The following is a 21,692-nucleotide window of genomic DNA, read 5'->3' as shown; positions in this document are numbered from 1 at the left end:
AGTCGTGTTTTTTCTATTCAAGATGCTGTTATTAATACTTATTAAAACATTTTAAGGAATGTCTGCCATAGCTCAATAATACTTATAATTCAATAAATAAAAAACCTAAAATTGTCTGTTTCTAGTTTTTCTTACTTTATGGTTATCGGTTTCTGACAAAAAAAAAAAAACCCAATAAAATTACAAGCAAAAATGTTATTAAAAGAACTCTTGATTTTCTCATGTTCATTTTCAATAAATTGCGCACGTAGTTTTCCTTAATCTACCCTTTTCACACGCCAGCAAGAGTTTCTCGTCCAGGTTCGTCTCCTCCTTCACTTCCCTGAAAATCCTTTAGTGCCAGGTACTTGTCTGGAGATGAAGAATCGGTGCTCTGATAAAGAGCAGCCATTACCATGAAGGAAAACAGCAACACATTGATGCGCATCACTCACCAAGCACCAGCAGCTACACCGCGTCAATTTAAATAAGAACCTTTAATGTTTTCCAACACTTTTTGGTATGCATCAAGGTTGCTTACATATGTAGACCTAATTTATGCTAGATCTTTATTCTACATGGCCTGCAGTTTGCAATAAATACCATTAATTCATCGACTTACTGCACGGTCAATTGATGGATTCGTGTTTTTTTTTTTTTTTTTTTTTTTTTTTTTTTTTTTTTTAAGTTTCTTTTCTTTCTCGTTGTTGATCAACAGATTGCCCTTCAATTGCTATGGCTGTTATTGCTCACTTTTGACACGCTGCACCATAATCATTACGCCATTCAAAATCTAAAATCTAAACAAATTACTTCGGCTGTGTGTAGCGAGCATGTTGGTCCTGATGTGACTGCAGTGTTTTTCGCATGTGTACTGTTCACCTGCTTGATCGTCTGTGATAGCAAATAAGCATGTGTTGCATTGTGTTGATAACTAACATTATATAGAACTGTCGTTATTTATAGCACTTTTGCAAGGGTCCGTAGTGTATTCTGTAAGTGCAATGCATGACTTAATTTATAAAATTAAGATCAAGTAAAGACAATATTATTAGTATATACATCTGATTCACATGTTTCGTCTACTCCTAAATTACATTTATTTGTAAAGTAATTTTAGTTTAATATTCCGTGCGTTACACAGTCATTTTGAAAAGAAGAGACAGGATATTTGGGTAAAAATAAAAGTCGTCTCTACCTTGTGTTGTAAGTTAGTGGCGATAATGGCAGATCTTAAAGGGGAAATGCACTCAAAATAACAAGGCTCACTAAATGATCCGTGTACTTTATAAATGCGTCTCGCTGCGCCAATTTTGTTAAAAACTCAAGCGTTTGGCAATTTTGTTAAAAACTCAGAGAGTTTGGCACTGGCCAGTGTTTTAATGTTTTGTTAGCTTTCTGGGTCAGTTGCAAATGCAGGCCCCTGCCATAGTGGATCCGTTCTGGCGCCGCTGTTACGTCATGTCATTGACAGCCACCCACACCAGTGAACGCCGGCAGGGTGAATTATGTCTGAATGCAAAGCGTTCGGGTGCAAAAATAACAAAAGGAAAAACAGTAACAAAAAGTATTTTGTGTGCCTAAACATTTAAACCAACAAAGCGCGGCCGTAACAAAACAATGGCTACATAATATAGGAACGGGACATCCGCCCAAAAAGTGCTTAAATACATTCAATGTTAATTTGTTTTAATGGTTTTTATAGGACATACTGGTCAAGGAGATGCTGAACATGTTTCAAAAGCTTTAGTTAACATGTTTTCTATTGAAATAGTTATATATTAATTTGCATTACAGTTCCCCTTTAAATTTTAAATAAATACTGTATAGATGTTGTGTCAGGTATCTCCCAACAGGTGGCAGTATTGAGTGTACAGACTGGTTTATGACTGCTTGATAACTCTCCCATAGTCATTCGGGGTCTCCCGTAATTTGGACTCTTCTCCCCTATTTTGCTCAAAACTCTACTGTTAAAACCCCCTTATGTCAGCAAATCTTAAAGTCAGGGTTTAGGACCCAGGGGAGCCCTGTGGCAGGCATGCATTTAGTGCAGCACAAAGGAATATCCACTAGAAAGTGTCCTGAGGGCATCAGGTGATTCTTCATGGTTAGGGTTAGGGTTAGGTTTTAGGGCTGGGGTTGCTAAGGTTAGGATTGGGGTTGGGTTAGGGTCAGGGTGGGTTGATGTCGGAGAGGTGATGATCTCTGGAAGTGAAAGGTGGGAGTGTTTGGGAAATGCCTTTGAATCATCTGATGCTCTCAGGACACATTTTAGTGGATATTCCTTTACTCTACCATTCAGTGTGTGAGGCAAGTTCACATACTTAGCCACGCACCTGCAACCCCGTCACTTTAAATGAAGTTTAAACTTGCACATGTTGTTTTAAAATAATGTCAGTTCCATCATCTCTGGGGCTGTTTAATTACACATCCAATCCCAGTTGGACATTGCAAAAGACAAGCATGGCAGAAGTTTTTCGATCAGATTTTATTTTGAAACACAAATGCTGCAGATTTGATTGAATGTTGCCATGGAACAGGAGCTTAATTGAATCCACCAGGTAGAATTTTGTTTTTTGTTAACCAAGTTGTATAAATAGTTAGGGCTTCATTTTCAAATGAAAATTCAACAGTAGTGTACAACACTAAGAAACACACAATGAGTGAGTGCTTAAATAAAATAACATGCTATCCATTGCATAAATCAACATTTTATTAATTTATATAAATTAAGAGGTCATTTATTACTAAATAACTATTTTACCTTATAATAGGCAATATTGCAGGTCTGTCTCTCTCTCTCTCTCTCTCTCTCTCTCGATTTTGTTGGAATGCTTTAAAATAATTCATTAATCCTGTATAGAATCACTTTGAAGTTAATTAATCCTGCAGAAATCCTACGGAATCCTACAGAAATTAATGATCGATCCTGCAGAAATCCTATACCAATCCTACTGGAATCCTACAGAAATTAATGATCAAACCTGCAGGAATCCTGTGGGAATTATAGGTCGATCCTGTAGGACTCCTGCAGGATTTTCCTTCAGGTATTCCTGCAATATATTTCTGTAAAGGCTTCTGATGCAGTTAAACACTTCTCAAATGTTTCATTTTTCTTGGAACATGTTGTACAGTTTTAACAGACATTATTAAACCGTACTTTGAAATCTGAAAAATAAAGCAAATCTTAGGAAAAATATAAAGAAAAAAGTATTCCATACCTTTATTAACATTTTGAACCTTATTAAAAAAAAAGAAGCTGAACATTATGAATCCATAAGAAAATATGCCAGATTTCAAACTAATCAAGTCAACTTTTAGTAGAGGTGGCAGTGTTTGCGTGGTGCTTGGCAATCATTTTTAAAAGACCGAGTTAAGGCCAATTTATCGTAAAACGAACCACTAGAAAATCAAGAACGGTGAAAACTCTGTATCGTTGAGTGTGATTCATGATGCTGCAGACTCCTGCTTGTCAGTTCATCCATATACTTTATTCATTCCTTTTCCCATTAAACAGGCAAACACTGTCATGACCATCTTGGGTTTCACCTCCACCAAGTCTTCAGGGAGCGCATACACTCGAGCCCCGATCTTACGAGACACTGAGATTGCATATCTGGAAGAGATTTTTAAAGAAACATGCTGTATATAGAAAATGCATGTGGTCCAGTCTGTTAGAAGTCTTTTGTAGCATACCGAAAATGTCACCAAAATTCCTTCAACTACAAGATCATTAGAGCTAGGATATTATGTTGAGCTTGGAAATTATTGATGTAAATACCAGTTTCAGTGATATTCATGTCAATGAGTTCCATATTTTTTATTATGATAATTGGAAACATTGTCTTCATGTCAAAAGGTTTGTCATCTAATTTTATTAATTTCTTTTTATTACCTATATAATCGTAGTCATATGCCATCAAACTTGTAAATGTTTTGTGTGTGTGTTTTTAAAAAGTTTGTATCCAATATATGAAGATGACGAAGCTGGATAATTACATGAGAGAACACTATATGCAACCACCTAAGAAGGCTCTTACTTTGCATTGTTAAGCTTGTCATCATCGGAAAGATCATCATCTCGCCTCACCATTTCTTCACGGATAGCATTTGGTGCAATAGCGCTTATCAAATCCAGCACTGGCAAACTAGTGCAGATGGATTTGTCCTACAAAACAAAAAACAGAACATAATAGTATCGGAGGTTGACAAAGTGCCAGAAACAATTGATACAATTTAAAAATCAGTACTTAAAACGTACCTTAAAACTTGCAATGGAAGTCTTCTTTTCTGCTGCGTCTAAGGTTGCATTCACCCAGTTAATAATAATTTCATCATTTGTTTTTTCACCTCCGCCAAGATCAGACAGAACCGTCAAAGTGTACCTAAAATAGCAAAAAAATGTTTTTAAAAAAATCTAAAGAAGTACTGAAAAAGAGAATCCTCAACCTGGTTGTCAAAATATTTCTTCTTACTATCACCAATGGGAAATACAAGCAAAATGGGATTCTCAACAGAATTCTTCACTTTGTATGGCTACAGAACCTGACTTGTTTCATTACTTGCACAACATTGGGCCAAGGTAAAACGTAACAGAAACTAACCCCAGGGTTACATTGGAATACAATTTGGGTTCAGTTTGCATGGTATTCTTACACTGCATAATGCTTTAAATAATGACAGTGTTTCTGATAATGCACCTGTGTTTCAATACAGATTTATGTTGGTCTGTTATGAGTGTTGTATTGCACTTCAGCCTAAACAGATGGATTTATAACAGCGGATTATGAACTAGTATTTTCTCCTTTAATTATGTTTACCTTCTCATAATTTGCCACACTAAGGCTAGTGTGAGTGTCGAGTGACCTTCATTGAGATTCTGTCCCCCAATCCCGACCAAGGAGAATTTAGCCTCGTTTTTACCAAGATCAATCGCATAGTTACAGTTTTCAAGCTGGAAAAACAACAGATCATGAGACAATCCTTTCTGTAATAAGATATACAATTGGTAATGAATAGGGGATGACATTAGCCTATGTACCATACCTGTACCTCTCCTCTGAATCAATATAACAACTGTTATTGAGTACTTTGAACTTTGCCTTAGTGTTTAGCAGCATTTCTTCAAAAGCTTGTCCTCATCTGTTATGGTCTCAACATTAATAGATCTGAAAGTCTCAGCTTTCTCCACCACCTACCTTTTTCATGTTGCCACCAAGTACAGGGTAAGGTCGTTTGTTAACGCGACTCCAATTAACAGGCACCCGGATTCGCTCATACAGCTGAAAAATCACTGAGGCATCTGTAAGATCACTACAGCATTGAATAAAGATCAGCATCCATCCATAACAACTGACCCAAAGCAATATGTAATGATAACATACATCATGGTGTCTAAGAAAGCAATCTGATACAACACGCAATGACTTTAGGAATGTTTGTATTTAAAAGAGGTATACAATGTCTCAAAAGTAAATATAAAAAGTACCTGTATAAATGGTGGACATATGGGCTCACGCCTAAAGAATTCATCCAGTTCCGGAAGGTTCTTTCTTCTCTGCTTTCCCCTGCAGTGATGTACACAAAGTCACAGGCAGTATGGGGCTAAGTAATAGGCTGTCTATCAAGTAGAAACCTCTATATGAAATTGCTGCAACAGATTTGGACTCTGTTGCAATGTAGCAGTTAAACACAATTAATTTGCTGCTGTTATGTGAATAGAACAGACAAGAGGACAAGTGCTGAACTAACAGGGGAAAAAAAAAAAAAACACTTAGAGAGGGATCCAAACATGTGCATAACTGTCCTTCCTATCCTTAGGTCTTGTTTATAAACTGTACACAAACTTACTGCAAGACACTATAACTCACCCACCCTGCCATAAATTGAAATCTCTGTTCTCTGTTATATACATACATAATGAGACAATTTCACCACTGAGAGAATTAGGGCACAAGCGACAGCCGGTAGAACAAGTGTTTTTCATTGTGTCACAAAAAAGCAGCTAAAAAAAAAGTTTATGATTTCACAAACAGAAATAAATCATTCAACACACAACACAACTGCATCCTGAAAGAAACCCAAAAGAAACACGATCAAGTCCAAAGAAAGTGCATTTTGCATTATTACATACCCACTATTTCAAAATGTACTGTATTTATGGGATAAGAAATATTACAGGGGATCCTTGTATCATCTATCATAAAGGTAGTTTTTTTTAATTATTTTTATAAAAGATCATTTTATAAACCAACAATATTTTAGGCTAAACTCAGAATTGGTAATTAATAAAATAATTTTAGGTCAAAATTCTTAGCAGGTCAAAGATCAACAAATGTTAAATGACTAATTAATAAGGCTATGATATTAACAAAACTGCAAAAACAGGAGATCTGAAATATTGTCTATTACATCACTAATTCATATGGGGTATGCAATAAATATAATATTCAACCACAAGGAGTATAACGCTCATAACATGGCTTCAGAAACTGATACCGAAGCCACACAAAGCCTTTGCTAGGTGTTGGGTTAATGATTTCCCTCTTGTAATGATACTGGCATGAATAACAGGCTGTAATGCATAAAATAACTCAAAGTTCAAGCCAGTATGGTAGCGATATTCACTGAGCAGCTATATTCTCCTTGTTTTGAGTGAAACAGAAACCCACCCCTTAAGTGTTTCCTAGCTGAAGCAAGCAAGTATGTCAACATTATTCTGGCCAACAGGAGGCACCAATCCAAACCAAAGTAGGTGTTCACCAAAACTGAGCACACAGTAGGCTTGTTAAGAGTGAAAAAAAAAACACAAGATAAATGCGGAAAAGCCCCATCAGTAAGCAATGGGCAAATAACCACACAACACAAACACCTCTGTGCTACCGATGGGGTATCACACTGTAAAGAGAGAGCGGAAGAGAGAACTGCAAAAAAAAAACCAAACAACAACAAAAAAAAAAAAACTCTACTAAATACAGTACCTACAATGGCAGGAGTCAATTCTGCAGTTAGTAAAACAAATGTGAGAAGAGTCCCTGAGATCTACTACAAATACATTAGGATAGGATAACAGACCATCATTTTGCTTGCTATCAAAGCAAACTTCTTTATCAGCACTTTGAACAATTTGTCAAAAACAAATTATTTTTCTTAGTGATAAAACAGAATCTTTTTATTGTACATTGCCTTTTGGGTGACCGGATTTTCAAAGCTCAAAACCGGGATAAATAATTAATATGACTAATTAAACCACTTAAATATAGGCTATTTTAATACATTAAATCATTAAAAAATACATTTACGTTTTGGCATTTTTCTTTTTTTTTTTTTTTTACTGAGCCAGGCTCTGTTTATTGACGTTGTTGATGTGGTTTCACCTGGTGGATTCAGATGCTTGCAACCGCTTGCTGCTCTGTCCCACCACAACTGAACAGCTACAAAATGATTATATTACCCACAATTGCAGATTCATATTGAATATATGAAAACGCGCGGCGCACTGAGGAATAAGCACGCATGCCATTGTTAATCACTTTATAAAAGTAATGTTCTTGATTACCCTAGTACCTTGTTGTTGTTTTTTTTGTTTAGTGTTTTTTTTTTTTTAAATTTAATTCAGTTTTCACTGCAGGTCCCATAAAGTAAAAGCGAGTTTTCACGTTATTTTGACAAAAGGCAGTGTGTTTGCGCTACATGAAGTGTCTGGAAACCGAGACTTTTTAAAGATTTTGAGCAAAATGCTGGGACACCGGGACCTTTAATTAAAAACAGTGACTGTCCCGGCTAAAGCCGCCTTTTTTTTCAAAACAATGATTTCTATTACTATACACTACAATTCCTGGAAAGTTTTTTTTATTACTATGTTCAAAACCAGTGGCACCAAACAAGGGAGAAGTGCTGTACAAAATATATTATTTTATGTGCATAATATGTGCTGTGTGTCCTCTGGTGGTCATATGTGTTACTACAGTTAATATTTACAAGAGACAACATCGGTTCATTACCTTCTAGCATAGCAAGATCATATTTGTGATTTAGCTTGTTCAGGGCTGGGTAGGTATTGAACAGGTTGGCCACAAAAGCAATATTCAGCTTTGGGTTGCCAGCAACCACATCTTCCGGCGTGACAAACTGCCTACAGTCCATCTTAGCTGCTTGCTGAAGCATAAATTCAGCCCTCTGTAGGTCATTTCTCTCCTAGAGTAAGAAAAAGTAATAGGCTTTATGGACTTATAATACCATATATGAAATATAAAATATACAACAGATAATAAAAAATATTAATTTGAACTAAATCCTTGCACTACAATATATCCTTATTGCACAATTCAACATGATATACTGATTAAATGAATAATTTAGTAACAGCTCATCACACAAAGTTTATCTGTTTGGGGTTCCCCGATCATATTAAAGCGATTAACTTACATTAAAGCCAGACATGTCAATGTCTATCTTCAGTTCATCTTCTTGGATTCCTTTTGGGGCAATCTGATTCAGCAGGTGGAAATAGGCTTTTGAATCCTGAGAACACAATGTGTGAGTTTAGAAAAATGAGTAACAAGACAAATAGGTAGTGTGATGATGTATATGTGCCAAACATTAAATGGAGGCTTTAGGACCCTGGTGTTACATACACTTCATCATAGCAAAGGTAACAATCGGTTAATTGAAGAATTCATGCATAAATGCTGATCAGCTGCGAATGATCAATAAAAAGGCCACAGTTTGTGTGTTCAGTGATGGGGGTTGAAGTGGATAAATCTGAACAGTGGAAAAGTGTGTTGGATAAAGAAAGATTTTTCTGATACACAAACAAAGGTGCTGAATGGTGATTTGGATTTGGTTATTTGTGGAATTGGTTTAAACAGGGGAACAGGCTTACCCTGCCCTACTGCTAATCTGTTTAGTTAGTGCCCAAAGGGCTAGATTTGCTAATAAAAATATGCTTACAGAGTTTAAAGAGCATTTCCTGTGTATAGTGTGTATTTAAAGGGAAACACGTGTCTGAAACACAACACAGACTCGTGCTGAAAAAGTCTAAATACTTTACAATAGGTAGATCAATTTGATAAATACCTGACTCACGTATTCACATGACAGTCAAAAACTCCATCTAACAATATGGACAGGATTCACTAAGACAAATCTGGAATACAATCATTTTAACTAACTAGCAATACTCAGAACAATGAACAACCTGTGACTAAGTTGTTTCTTGCTCATATTATCCCTTCCTTTCATTTTTTTTCTTCTGTAAAACTTGCCCTTGCTTCATAGTACAGATTATTTTTGTTCACTTCTTGGTGAACAAAACTGTGTGTTCTCAGGTTGAATTCTTTATTTTTATTTAAAAAAAAAACTGCTGCTAACCATGGCTACTAATTTACAGCAACTTTCTACCCAATGGCTAGTACTGGTTTGCGCTTGTTTAAGAACTGGTTATGCTGGATTAAGGAAATAGTCAATTTCAAGCCCTTAACACTGTAAAATTACAAAGGTAATAGATCAACACAGCTCACAGCTTTTTCACTTCGCTTTGTATTTCAGACAGCACTCTAACCCAGCACCTCAATATCATTACTGAAGTTTCCAATCTTCTGCCAGCCTGCGTTAGTCAGGTGGTAGTTGACCCAGCGCAGCAGCAGCTCTTCTGGGGAGAGCTTCATTAGATCCTCCAGATCCTCTCCTTCCTCCAACAGGGTAATGAGAGCTGGGGCAAAGGAGGAAGACCAAAATTATCTTTGTGAAAGTGCTGAAGTCCCAATTCTCTGCAGTGTGTACACACCATTTTTGGTTAGCACTTGGTAATGGTCATTAAATCTGCTCTGTAGATGGTTCCTACCTTCATTTCTGGAGATCTCAATATGAGAGAACAGCCCAACTTTAATGATCTGCCACAGCAGGCCGAGGACTAAATGAGGCCTCCCTGCCCTGAGATCCTGAGCCCCAATGTTGACAACAGTGCAGCCAATTGCAGAGGCTGAATTTAATGCAAGCACCAGGTTTTCCTGTAAGATTTTGCAATAGGTCACTAAAAAGGTTCCAGAGCGCCTTATCAACACATACTGTAGTGTACAACCAGTTTAAACAATTGCAGACTGTTGTTAAAGAAGCCTATGAACTGTGTTTAATGAATAAAAATAATCTTTAAATAAAACAGGTTAAAACTTTGTGTACAGGGTCTTGAGAATGTTCTATCACTGAGAATTGTCATTTAATTCATACAAAGACTTAATAAGCATTATTGTTTTACTGAATACTTACAGAAATGGTGAATGGAGTTAGTTTCTTCTTATTAATAACTCTCTCGTCGATGGTTTCTGCCTGGGATAAGTTTATCAGTTTGCTAAAAGAGAAAAAAATATATACAGTAGATGCCGCTTATTAACAACGTCTCAGTTCCCAGCAAAAAGTTGTCGTTAACTGAAAGCTGCCAATCAGCAAAAAGCCCCTGTTTCAAAGCCACAAGTCCACAGTAATACGCAGTTGTGTAGTCAGTGTGTTATAAAAACTGCATGAAGTGTGTGCATAAATCATGCAAGTGCGCTCTGCAGCACTGGCAACTAGTAATAAAGCTGTCAATAAGCGGCGTGCAGTTGCTAATATCAGAATTCCATTAACATTGAAGTCTATGACAGGATTGGTTCCTGGGAAAAATGTTGTTAATAACCGAAAGCTGTCTTTATCAGGATTGCTAATAACTGGCATTTTCAGGATGTTTTGGGCAAAAGCCCTTCTTCAGCTGTTTAAAAAGCGTTTTAAACAGTGAAGAAGCGATTTTGCCCTAAATATCCTGAAAATAAGATTTTTTTTAATCTTTTAAATTTTTTTGTACATTTTTAGAAACCTTTTCTTTATTTATGTATATATATATATATACATACATACACTGTATGTATAATATACTGTATGTATATTAAAAAAGACTATTGTGTAAAACTAAATCGCTAAAATGGACCCTGCTGTCCATGAAATGCTGATTTTCGTTACCAAAGAAGAATGCCATCCCCGACCGATTTGAAAACGCTATCGTCGTTTGGATCCATGGGGAGTAAATGTTTGCAATCAGGATCATCTTTTAGGGCTTTGTTAATCCAGTTCACAAAAGCAACTTGTTCTTCCTCTGAAACAAAAACATAAGCTGGCTTTGAATAGGAAAGCCATTTCTTTCTTATAACCAATGAGCAATTATATTACTCTGGCAGGCTGTTAATTTCAGGAATAAACTATGTCCTCATTTAATTATTAAAAAAAAAAAAAAGTATTATATTTTTAAGTGTTTTTTTGCACCTGCAATAATATTTTCAACAGAATTAGTAATCAATAGATTGCCTAGTGTTTAGACAGCTTGTCAGTACAAAATCAGTACAAAAATATGTTATAAGTTCTGTCCTTCTAAAGTTGTATTAATACTCTTGCAGTAGTTGGATAATATCAGCAAAAATATGAAGAGACATGGTTGACTTATGCAAGAATTCTGACCGTGAATTGAGTGTGTTCTAAACACTGAAAATAATTCATCTGATTGTTAAACAACCACGAAATCTACCTTCTTTACTCTTACTTACTCGCACTTGATAAAAGTCGCCTTTGGGCACTCACACTCACACAGCAGCCTATACACACTCTCTTCCACACCCACACACTAGCACACAGTACCTGAGTAAGAGTGCTGTGTTCCTTCACTGGAAATCTCAGAGGTTCCTCCAATTGCTGTGATTCCGTCCTTTTTGTTTATGGCTTTTCGAAATGACTTACTGATCTCTTTGCTTTTTAGCTCCTGGCAGATCTAGTGAAAAAAAAAAAAAGAAACGCTGTATGAATTTATATATAGGGAGTGATCATGACATATCCCCTCTATTTTCACATTTCATGACTATGAACAGAACACCAGTTATTGAAAACACTGTTCCTTATAATGATGAATTCATGTTGGATTTGGGGCTTACGAGTACTTACGGTTAAGCAACTGGGATAAAAACATTTGTTGGTTTTTGGCATGCTATACAAGGTTAGCATTAAACAAGAACACATAGTGAGCTATTTTGTCATAACTTAATATTGGAAAAGATGACACTGATTAATGACATCTGTTCTAAAACCATTGATGATGAAACACTTTACAGAGATGCTCAAGGTCTGCGCTGGACTACAATGCCTATATATAATAGTCCTTGTTGTGCTGTGTTCCTTGGTCAAATAATGCCCTTGACCTCTAGTCTGGCTTTATTGACTTGAATTTCCGTTGTTATTTTGTTTAACCCCAGGGCATGCATTGTTATGTAATGTTTTCATTGTTATTAATGGAACATCTGTATGAGCAATACAAACATGAATCTTCAAAGCAGAGAATGGTTCAGTTACATGTGCACTTTGGTAGCAGAATATATCTTTGCCAATTCACATAGCTAGATCACAGTGGCTACTATTACAATGCTGGTATCTCTCAGGTCTAAATATCCTGTTGATTCTGAATGCTATTGAATCCACCCTGTTGGAAACATACAATGTAAAACTACAAGGACCAGGCAAAGGTGTCTAGCTTCTCAGATGCCAAATACTAGAATGATAAGTTTGAGAATAAAACAGGCGACAGAAACCAGTAATAAGTGGATATGAATAAAGGGGTAATCATTACCGATAAAAATTCTTCAAAATCAATCCTTCCATCTTTATTGTGATCAGTAGCTACTATAATTTTTTCCACAATTTCTCGGACCTTGTACCCAGGCAGTGGCAGGCGTGCCTCTTTAAAGAGATCTTGAAGCTCATAGTCACACACATAGCCACTGTTGTCAGTGTCTGTGGATGAAACACTGCAGAATTAATCACATCCATTTACAAAGTTACAAAGTAGCATACTAGAGCTCTGAGAATCATGTCTGTAACTATTAAAAAGAGTAAGTAGCGGGGTTCCTAAAAAAATGTTACACTTCCCCACGTGTTGCTATGTATAAATAATGCACCTGTAATTTTTCTTTTCATTGTTAACATCCTGACAACTTTTTACACTTATAATCATAAAGTCTGTTTCAAAGCTCCTTTCAAAATATCCGCTCTAGTGCACTGATAGCGTCAGGATTATTTCCCACATTGTCAAACAGGTAACACAGCAATAATGATCCATGATGTGGTACGGAACAGAAAAGCCAGAGCGCTTTTTGTTTTGTCTTTATTTAGAGGGCTGATCTCTAACCCCAGTGCACTAGAGCGGCCATTTTGAAAAGAGCTTTGAAAAATTACAGGCATGTTATTTAAACAGTTGTAGCAACACTTGAGGACGTATAACGTCACATTTTTCGGAACCCAGCTATTTACTCTTTAACTTGCCCCAATAAAACACTCAAGTAGGTGCAAGAAATATCACATTTGTGCTACAGTGTGTTGTATATCTTACTGATGTCATTCTTGCATCCAGTTGCGTGTTGCAGGGGGACAGGTTATTGGTTACACTCTAGGGTACCTGATGCACTTAAAACATCTAGAGTTTTAAAAAGTCAACAAAACGTAATGACTGAAACAAAAACAATGAGAAAACGTGAATATAAAACAACAATATAAGCCAACTGACATTCCACATCTATACTAGTGGCTCTTTAGAAACAGTAAGATAACATCGCAATAATATCTCACTGTAGTACTGATATACGTGCAGAAAAAACGTCAATAGCTTATTGCTTATTATATGAAACCTTGCACCACCCTCTAAACTTCTTCTCAGAGGGCAATTCAATAGCTACAGCACCCATCTCATTGTACAAAAGTACACTTTTATATTGCTTCTGCAGTTTCAGTCTTTAAAGAATACAAGGGTGCATTTCTTCTCCATTTTAACTAACTCCTATTTTTTGAAAAGGGAAAAAAAAAACATCTGTTCATGTTACAAAATCTAGAACCAAACAACAAAGTAATACAAGCAGGACAGTCACCCACTGCCACAGCAGTAAATACAACATTCGAACTACCGGTGTCAGTAACATTAGAGATTAGTTCACCATGACCTCTATACACTGTGTGCACAATGACACAATGACAAATGGACAGATGCACTTCCAAACACGCAGTTAATGACACAGTGTTTGTTGTGTAGGTACAGTGCATTTGGCTTTTCTGTTCATATATGGGAGGGACTCGATAAAGAGGAATGCTGGTGGGTGGCTAAACAGTTCATTTCCGCCAAAGCTCTGCAACTTTTATCTTGAACGATAAAAACTGGTGTGAAACCCATGTGAATACACAATATGACAAACCCTTTGAAAGATAATGGACCCAATATACTGTATATACTGAATGAAATTTACACCAAGGCTTTTAAAAAAAATATTTGTTTGTTTGTGTTTATGAGGAGTGTTACCTTGACAGTATTAATACATTTCCATATGGCATCAGTTTAGGGAATGTAAATCATCACAGGGATGTAAATACCAGACACAGGGTCCTTTGCAGCAATATTTTAGAGAGTAATATAAAAATCCAATGGTATAAAATTATACAAGCCATGGAAGTGTTATTATACCATGATTATAGTCATCTAATGAGCATTGTTCGGTGGTAGACCCCAACTATTGTTAATCTTGGACCCCCTTACCTAGATTAACATGAGCTAGTCCAGGTATAGTACTAATTGAGGTATGTAGACCTTTGGTTAATCTTTGTATGCATTTAAAATAATTGCAGTTATGGAACTGTAGAAAGACAATATGTGCTTTACTTGTTTCAATGTGTAAAATGTTTAACATTCTTCACAAGGATCCATGGATGCAGTACTTAATATGTACCAATAAATCAACAGAAAGTGTGTTTCATAAAAAAGGCATGATTCATTGTAGTCCTGAATAAATTGCAAGACTGAAATATAAGTTCTTGTTTAAAAAAAAAAAAAAAAAAATTGTTTAACTATTTGTGATTTTTAAGTATCTCCTATACATCTTTTTACAAATATTTTTACAGGTATACAAAATTAGAAATATTTAGAATCCAATCATGAGAGCCACCATGGCAGTGGCAATTGGTTTTAACATTTATTGCACAGTACAAGCCTTTGAAGTGTGTGTTGTCTGTTGATAAGAAAAATATAATTTCAAACAGCAAAGTTATTCTTATTTTTAAAAAAAAACAGAGCAGCAAATATGAACAAAGATACTGTTGTGTATTTGTTTTTCAAGATACTGATTTCATGAGATCATTTTGTATGAAGAAACGTATTGCAGTTTGAGTGCCGTGCTTTTGCTGATGAGCTGCGTAACGCAATATGAAATTTGGAAAACTGCCGTTCAATGACTAGATTCCAACCTACCTATTTTGTTAAAAGCCTCCTTCAGTTCTTCCAGTTCTTCACGGGAGATCTGAGTTGTGTTGTTTTCCATCTTGTTCTAGTGTCACTTCTTACTTTATTCTTATGAAACCTAATAAATGGAGACAAAAGATCAATCACTTGAACTTGTGTTCATTAATAGGCACTAGCTTGTAAAACAGGCATTTATGTGTGAATTTAACTCCTGCAGGTGAAATGAGGCTAAGAGGTCTAAACTTTGAGCAAACATGCCTGGCTCTTTTTAGCAGTGGTTAAGATGCTTGCTTGCAGTTGCGTGGCCACCCTCTTCAGCACAGCCTCTACCCTTTACAAAACACAAGCCAACTTTCTTACACACCAAAAATGGTTTCACAGTGCAAAATGATTCAGAAAAATTTAAATATTAAAAAAAAGACATGCTTTTGTACAAGAGCAGAACAATATGTTAGGGGCACAAAGCGTGTGCAGCATTCAATATTAGATATTATCTCTTCAGCACAACTCATCTGCTTGAATTATGTCATGTAATGACTCACCTACTGTTTACTTGAACACAATGCTTAGAATTTTGTTCAAAAGCTTTTCCTGAATCCTATCCAATACATGCAGTAGAACCGTGAAGCAGGACCGGCTCCATATGAAACAATGAAGTTGATGGGGTGAAGGCTCTATCAGCCCATCTCAAACAATACCAGCCAAGTGGATTGTGTGGGGTGGCTTTGATCAGCTGCAATGTTCAGGTAAACACTGATGGGTTCAATGGACCCAGTCTAGTCTAGACTATCAATGAGTTTTAAAAACTCCTAACGAGTTTCACAAATGAAAAAATATCAAAACTAACACTCCAAATCATACAATTCTAATGCTTTAAAATAGCTAAAAAATTGGCTATAACAGTTTTGTAAATAGGGTTCAAGGAGTGTAAAATGCTAAATCACAAGTCTGTAGTATTATAAAATAGTATTATAATTACAATAAAAAATTACTTTTCCTCTTTTATTTAAAAATCAGTAGTTTCCCAATTCACAAAAATTGTATAAGGATAAAATCTAGATGCTGTGTGTACTACAATAGTTGCAATACTTATTATCAGGATTAGGGCTCATTTTTGTGTTCAGATAAAGTTAAACATTCCCAGATTATAATATAAATATGGTGCCAATTAGCTCTGTCTACAGGGAGTATTTGATCAGTCAGCTGCTGCAGAAGAAGGAACTTGGAAGGACTTTGTCCTACCAATCTTCCATGTGGGTGTGGCGTTTAGACACTGATCCTATCTGCTAGAGTAATAATAGTTAACTTATAAACCATTATCTACCAGGTTTGTTAAATATGCATCTGTAAAGAGCATTTGCTTATTTTATATTCTGGGATTTATTCTTCTTCAGTGGCATTTGTTTTTGGACTATCTGCATTCTCAATGATGGTTACAATTCAATCTGGTTATAATGTGTTGTTCTTAGAATGTATCTGTGTTGTTCTTAGATTGTATCTGTGTTGTTCCTAGAATGTATCTGTGTTGTTCTTAGATTGTATCTGTGTTGTTCCTAGAATGTATCTGTGTTGTTCTTAGATTGTATCTGTGTTGTTCTTAGATTGTATCTGTGTTGTTCCTAGAATGTATCTGTGTTGTTCTTAGATTGTATCTGTGTTGTTTTTAGAATGTACCTGTGCTGTTGCTAGAATGCAAATTCAAAATTCAAAAAAGGCTTTACTGGCATGACAAAATTAAAATTATGTTTTGCCAGAGCACTTACACAACGAACATCAACAAAGACAAACTACATACAGATACCCGCAAGGCAAATAAAATAAAATAATAAACAGAACCCCCCCCCCCCCTTCCATTTAAATAACAAACAGAACTGACCCCCATTCAAAAGTATTGCAAATTAGGGTTTAAGGCAGCCCACTTCACTTTACTTCAAACAGGAGCTATTGAGTTCTCTTTAGAACTCCCTTTTAAATATTTAAAACATATCAAACAAGCACTTTGCCCCATACAGTAATAGCCACCCATACTCTGCCGTTATCTCACACTGAGTGAGATCACATTTTGAAAAGAAATTCAAAAGGATCACTTGCTGCCAATGGCCAACTTTATAGATGTCATATATTATTAACCAGCTGAGTAGCAGATCAGTTACCCCACGTTTCCTTTTAGTAAGCGATACAGACAGACATCAAAATATTTACTCTTTAATTATTTTGGTTTCTTCGCTGAAACTGCAATGAGTCTTTCAAATGCAAATTATATATATATATATATATATGTATATAAAATTACAAATTGTAATGACTACGTTCGAGCATCAATCACTTAGGCATACAATTAAGGCCACTGAGAACCAGCACAAAAACTATCATGGTTTGTTAATCTGTTGTGTACTGTTCATTTCTATCCAATTGATTGGCCTTTTTAGTATATAGAAAGTCAATGCATATATAAGCACCTCTAACCAATAATGTGGAATAAAGAATTTTAAAATAACTGCATAACCTTGATCACAGTGAAGTTCACATTTCCTACCATAGATTTAAATATCATCTGATGATTCAAAAGGTGCTAGAAGTTCTTCTTAGAAACAGCCCCACTTGGTTGCTTTGCTTTGAGTCCCCAGTCAACCAACTACATCCAGAGCAGACGGAAGGAAACCAAGCAAGAGGAGAAATAATACTGGCAAGAATGGTCCCCAAACAAGAGCATCAGGCAGGCACAGACAAGACAGAAGGCGAAATGAGCCCAGTGATCCTCCTTTTGACCCACGTGGGTGTTTGTCAGCTTGCCAAGGTAAACCAGACAGCATAGAGACACAATGTGTCCCACAAGCTGTGTGCTACACCACATGGATGACCTGTTAATCCTTTCACTAGCTGTATGAAGCCAAGGAGACTTACTGATCAATGGGCATCAGCCTTCAGTGCAGCTGTGTTTATAAGGCTTATGACGAGTAAGGAGACAGGCAGTATAATGATTTAACCTTGATTGGTTTACCTACAAAACCCTTGGACCAAACCCATCTACAACTTAACACAACTTGAAAAAGCTTTGTCCATCCTCAGCAGCCCTTGTCCGTTCTTTCACAATGTCCCTACCTTACAACTGGATGATTTATATAATGCAGTACTTAAATAACATTGTCATCAAATTTGGTTCATGGCTGTGTTACAAGATTCTTTCATAGTCCTTTTATTGTTAGTATTGCCAAATAAAAATGAACTGCTCTATGGCCAATGTCCACAGAATGGTAAATTAATTAACTAACTAAAAAATTAATTAATTAACATTAAAAAGAAAATAGAGATGACACAGCATAGTAGGTTTGAACCAAGCACATTCATGTAATGCTCTCATAAACAGCTTTAGTATTCATAGACACACACTTTGCCCTTCACTATAATAAACAACTTGTCAAGTGGTGAATGTGTAATAAATTGGCAGTCAAACACACAGCTACTGTGCTATATATACACACACACACACAAACACATTTTACACAAGAACATGACAACCTACACAATCTCTTTATTTCAGTTATGTCAAAAGCATTATGAAATATTTCAGGTCCTAGCTGTATTTACCTCCTTAAGTATTTTTCTTGCTGCTCAGGCACTAATGCAAGATGTATAATTTTTTTTCCCTTAATTTGCTCTGTGCTACTGACAGAAATCTGTTCTTTCTTTTCTTTTTTTTTAATTTAGCTGTTGCCAGTTATTTTTTTTATTTTCTCCCTATTTGAAATGGCCAATTATTTTTTATTTATGCTTGGCTCACCGCTACCACCCCTGTGCTGACTCAAGAGCGGCGAAGACGAACACATGCTGTCCTCCGAAGTGTGTGCCGTCAGCCGACCGCTTCTTTACACACAGGTAACAGGCAAACCCACAGGCGCCCGGCCAGACTACCCAGACTCGAACCGGCGACGTCCAGGTTATAGAGCACATCCTGCACTCACTTTACTGGATGCACCACTTGGGAGCCCGTAGATGTCTGTTCTTTCATTGCCATACATTGTACCGTATCACTTGATCTGTAGTCAAAGAGGATTCTTTTTGTTACTGAGGCAGTACTTCAGAGCAACACAAACGAAGGATGAGTACTGCAACTCCCAATAGGCTGCTATTTGCATAAGGTTGAATGATTGAGTGTTTTATTTTTATTATTTAAACATAGCCATACCTAATAATTAATAATGAATTAATAGTTTTTAATCCGGCATTTATAAATACGAATACACGCAATTGTATGGATTAAAAAGTTATATGTCATAGCCCCACCTGAAATGTTGACAATAGAGTCTTTGCATGCAAGTGTGCTCACTCCATCACCTCTGTCATCAAACTAATGGACAGGATGGCACACCCATTATATTTTGCATTGGGCAGGTTTGGTTTAATTTCACTCTTATCATGCACACAATGCTTTTGAGGTAGGCGACAGGCATAATTACATATTCGGTAGGCTACACCCAGAGTTATGATACTGTAGCCCAAACTGATAATAAAAATTAACCTTCAAAATTACAACTAACTGGGAAAAATGAAATATATAATGTGGCTACCTGCTATATTCACTCTGGAGGCATTTTAATAATACTACATTATTGGGAGGCTGTAGGACAGTTACTGCACAGCTGATTGATAATTTAAATTCATGCAAACACAAAGGTTGCAGGTTTGTGTTTGCATTTTATACAAAGCTGCTCGCTAGTCAGCTGTGTGATACAATGTTGTCATTGATTGTGTGTTAAAATACCCACTGTCCCTGCCTCCAACAACAACAATTTTATTGACTAATAAAGTGGTTTTGTCGGAGCTGACCTGTAGAAGGCCAACAGTTAATCTCTAATTCCGACTGGTTGAAAACCTGAGCCGTTTGGGGTGGTGTCACGTGATGCAATGCCAGGACATGCAAGGCTCAGCCAAAGAGCAGACCAGTGCCAAGGCTTTTCATTAACTGCACTGCTTTAGTTATACAGAGGGGGAAAAAAAAGTAAATCTAATTCACCTCCCTGCCGAATTTTGGATATGATATTGTATTATTCTATTTTGTTTGATTACATCAGAAAAAAAAATGTGATCAATATTAAAAAATAACTTGCACACACTTTGGAAGCAAAGGACCAATGACATCCGAAGTCAGGTTACAGCCAAGGACTATAACCAAATCAAGAGAGTGATCACAGCTTATATATATTTATATATATATATATATATATATTCTTATTGCGCACAAATCACCAAATAATGTTGCTTTATCACTTCCAGTCATTCAAAGAAGAACCTGTCAATGCTGAGACGCATTAAGAGAGAAGAGTCATGGAGGATCAAAGGTAAACAAGCAGCTGTTTCATTTCTGCCCATATATGGAGATCAAAGTGCATTCACTCATAGTGAATTATGTGGGTGTGTCAGGGATCACTTACACATGGATGATGACCTGGTCTTTCTGACCTGTGATGTGCTCATTACTTCTACCTCTGAACAGACCCTTCTAACTGATGTGCGCATTACTTTTCACAAGTGTTTGAAGACTTAAGAGTCTTTACACCTGTGAGATAATGATGTAATTTTGCGAAAAGTTTATTGCAATCCGGAGATTTTATGTTTAAAGCAGGTAACATCTCAAACTCTGCACTCTGTCCTTTCCAACCTAAAAAGCCCCCGATAGCCAGTTTCTCTCCCTCTATTGCATTGGCTACCTCATTTTAAGTCTAATCCTAAAACACGGTGTTGTCATTAATTAATATTATAAAAAAATAGAAAAGAACAGGGTAGGAGGTTTGAATCAAGCACATTAATGTAATGCTCTTACATATACACACACACCAGCAGCAATATGTATATATATTGTAGATATATATATATATATATAATATACTTAAAAGCAGACCATCCACACACATATGACCATGCTATATATAAAGCCATATATATATAATATAGATATATAGATAGATATATATCTATATTAATATATATATGCTCAAAAGAGCATACATATATGGCTAATAATTGCAGCAATTATCTCAGATCATTTACAGTGTATCTATACTGTAAGCTGTCTAGCTAATGCATTGCATTTTGTATATCAATTGTCACCTGTAAGATTTCAGTCAGATCTTACAGTATTAAAAAAAAAAAAAAAAAAAAAAAAAAAAACAAGACACAGTGTTCCTTGACTGCCAAGCTGCTCTTATATTAATATAATGTATATACACACATCTACTTTTAACTACCATTATATTATACCTGTGTTGGATAAAGTAAGGTACACAATATATTAAGACCATAATATCAGATTACATTTAAGTATAATTTGCTCTCTTACCTACACTGATCACAGCGGCTAATTACGGCCAGCACTTGAGTCCAACGATGAGCGAATTTTGCAACAGGTACCTGGATACAACCTGTA

General features: G+C 36.1%; 1 protein-coding gene across 1 annotated transcript; it reads right to left on the bottom strand.

The window, feature by feature from the left end:
• Window positions 1-2,452: 2,452 nt before the first annotated feature.
• On the bottom strand, window positions 2,453-17,991 carry LOC121326666 (plastin-1-like). Its single transcript, XM_041270014.1, has 16 exons — window positions 17,805-17,991; window positions 15,278-15,386; window positions 12,620-12,783; window positions 11,641-11,770; window positions 10,972-11,104; window positions 10,246-10,327; window positions 9,824-9,989; window positions 9,549-9,691; window positions 8,407-8,502; window positions 7,983-8,175; window positions 5,468-5,546; window positions 5,178-5,292; window positions 4,800-4,933; window positions 4,241-4,364; window positions 4,020-4,147; window positions 2,453-3,595 (listed from the first exon to the last, which is right to left on the bottom strand). Exons 2-16 carry the CDS (start codon window positions 15,345-15,347, stop codon window positions 3,457-3,459), a joined length of 1,896 nt encoding a protein of 631 aa, XP_041125948.1. The 5' UTR covers window positions 15,348-15,386; window positions 17,805-17,991; the 3' UTR covers window positions 2,453-3,456.
• Window positions 17,992-21,692: the final 3,701 nt, after the last annotated feature.

Source organism: Polyodon spathula, chromosome 14, assembly GCF_017654505.1.
Source record: "Polyodon spathula isolate WHYD16114869_AA chromosome 14, ASM1765450v1, whole genome shotgun sequence".
In the NCBI taxonomy this organism is placed as follows: domain Eukaryota; kingdom Metazoa; phylum Chordata; class Actinopteri; order Acipenseriformes; family Polyodontidae; genus Polyodon; species Polyodon spathula.
Note: the sequence above shows the minus strand (reverse complement) of the source record. Positions and strands in the feature narration are given on the sequence as shown.

Coding starts and splice junctions, on each gene's coding strand:
- LOC121326666 (XM_041270014.1), bottom strand. CDS start 15,347: ATGGAAAACAACACAACTCAGATCTCCCGTGAAGAACTGGAAGAACTG. Junction 10,328..10,971: donor GGGGATGGCATTCTTCTTTG/GTAACGAAAATC, acceptor TTTCTCTTTTAG/CAAACTGATAAACTTATCCC. Junction 3,596..4,019: donor GACAAGCTTAACAATGCAAA/GTAAGAGCCTTC, acceptor AATCTCTTCCAG/ATATGCAATCTCAGTGTCTC.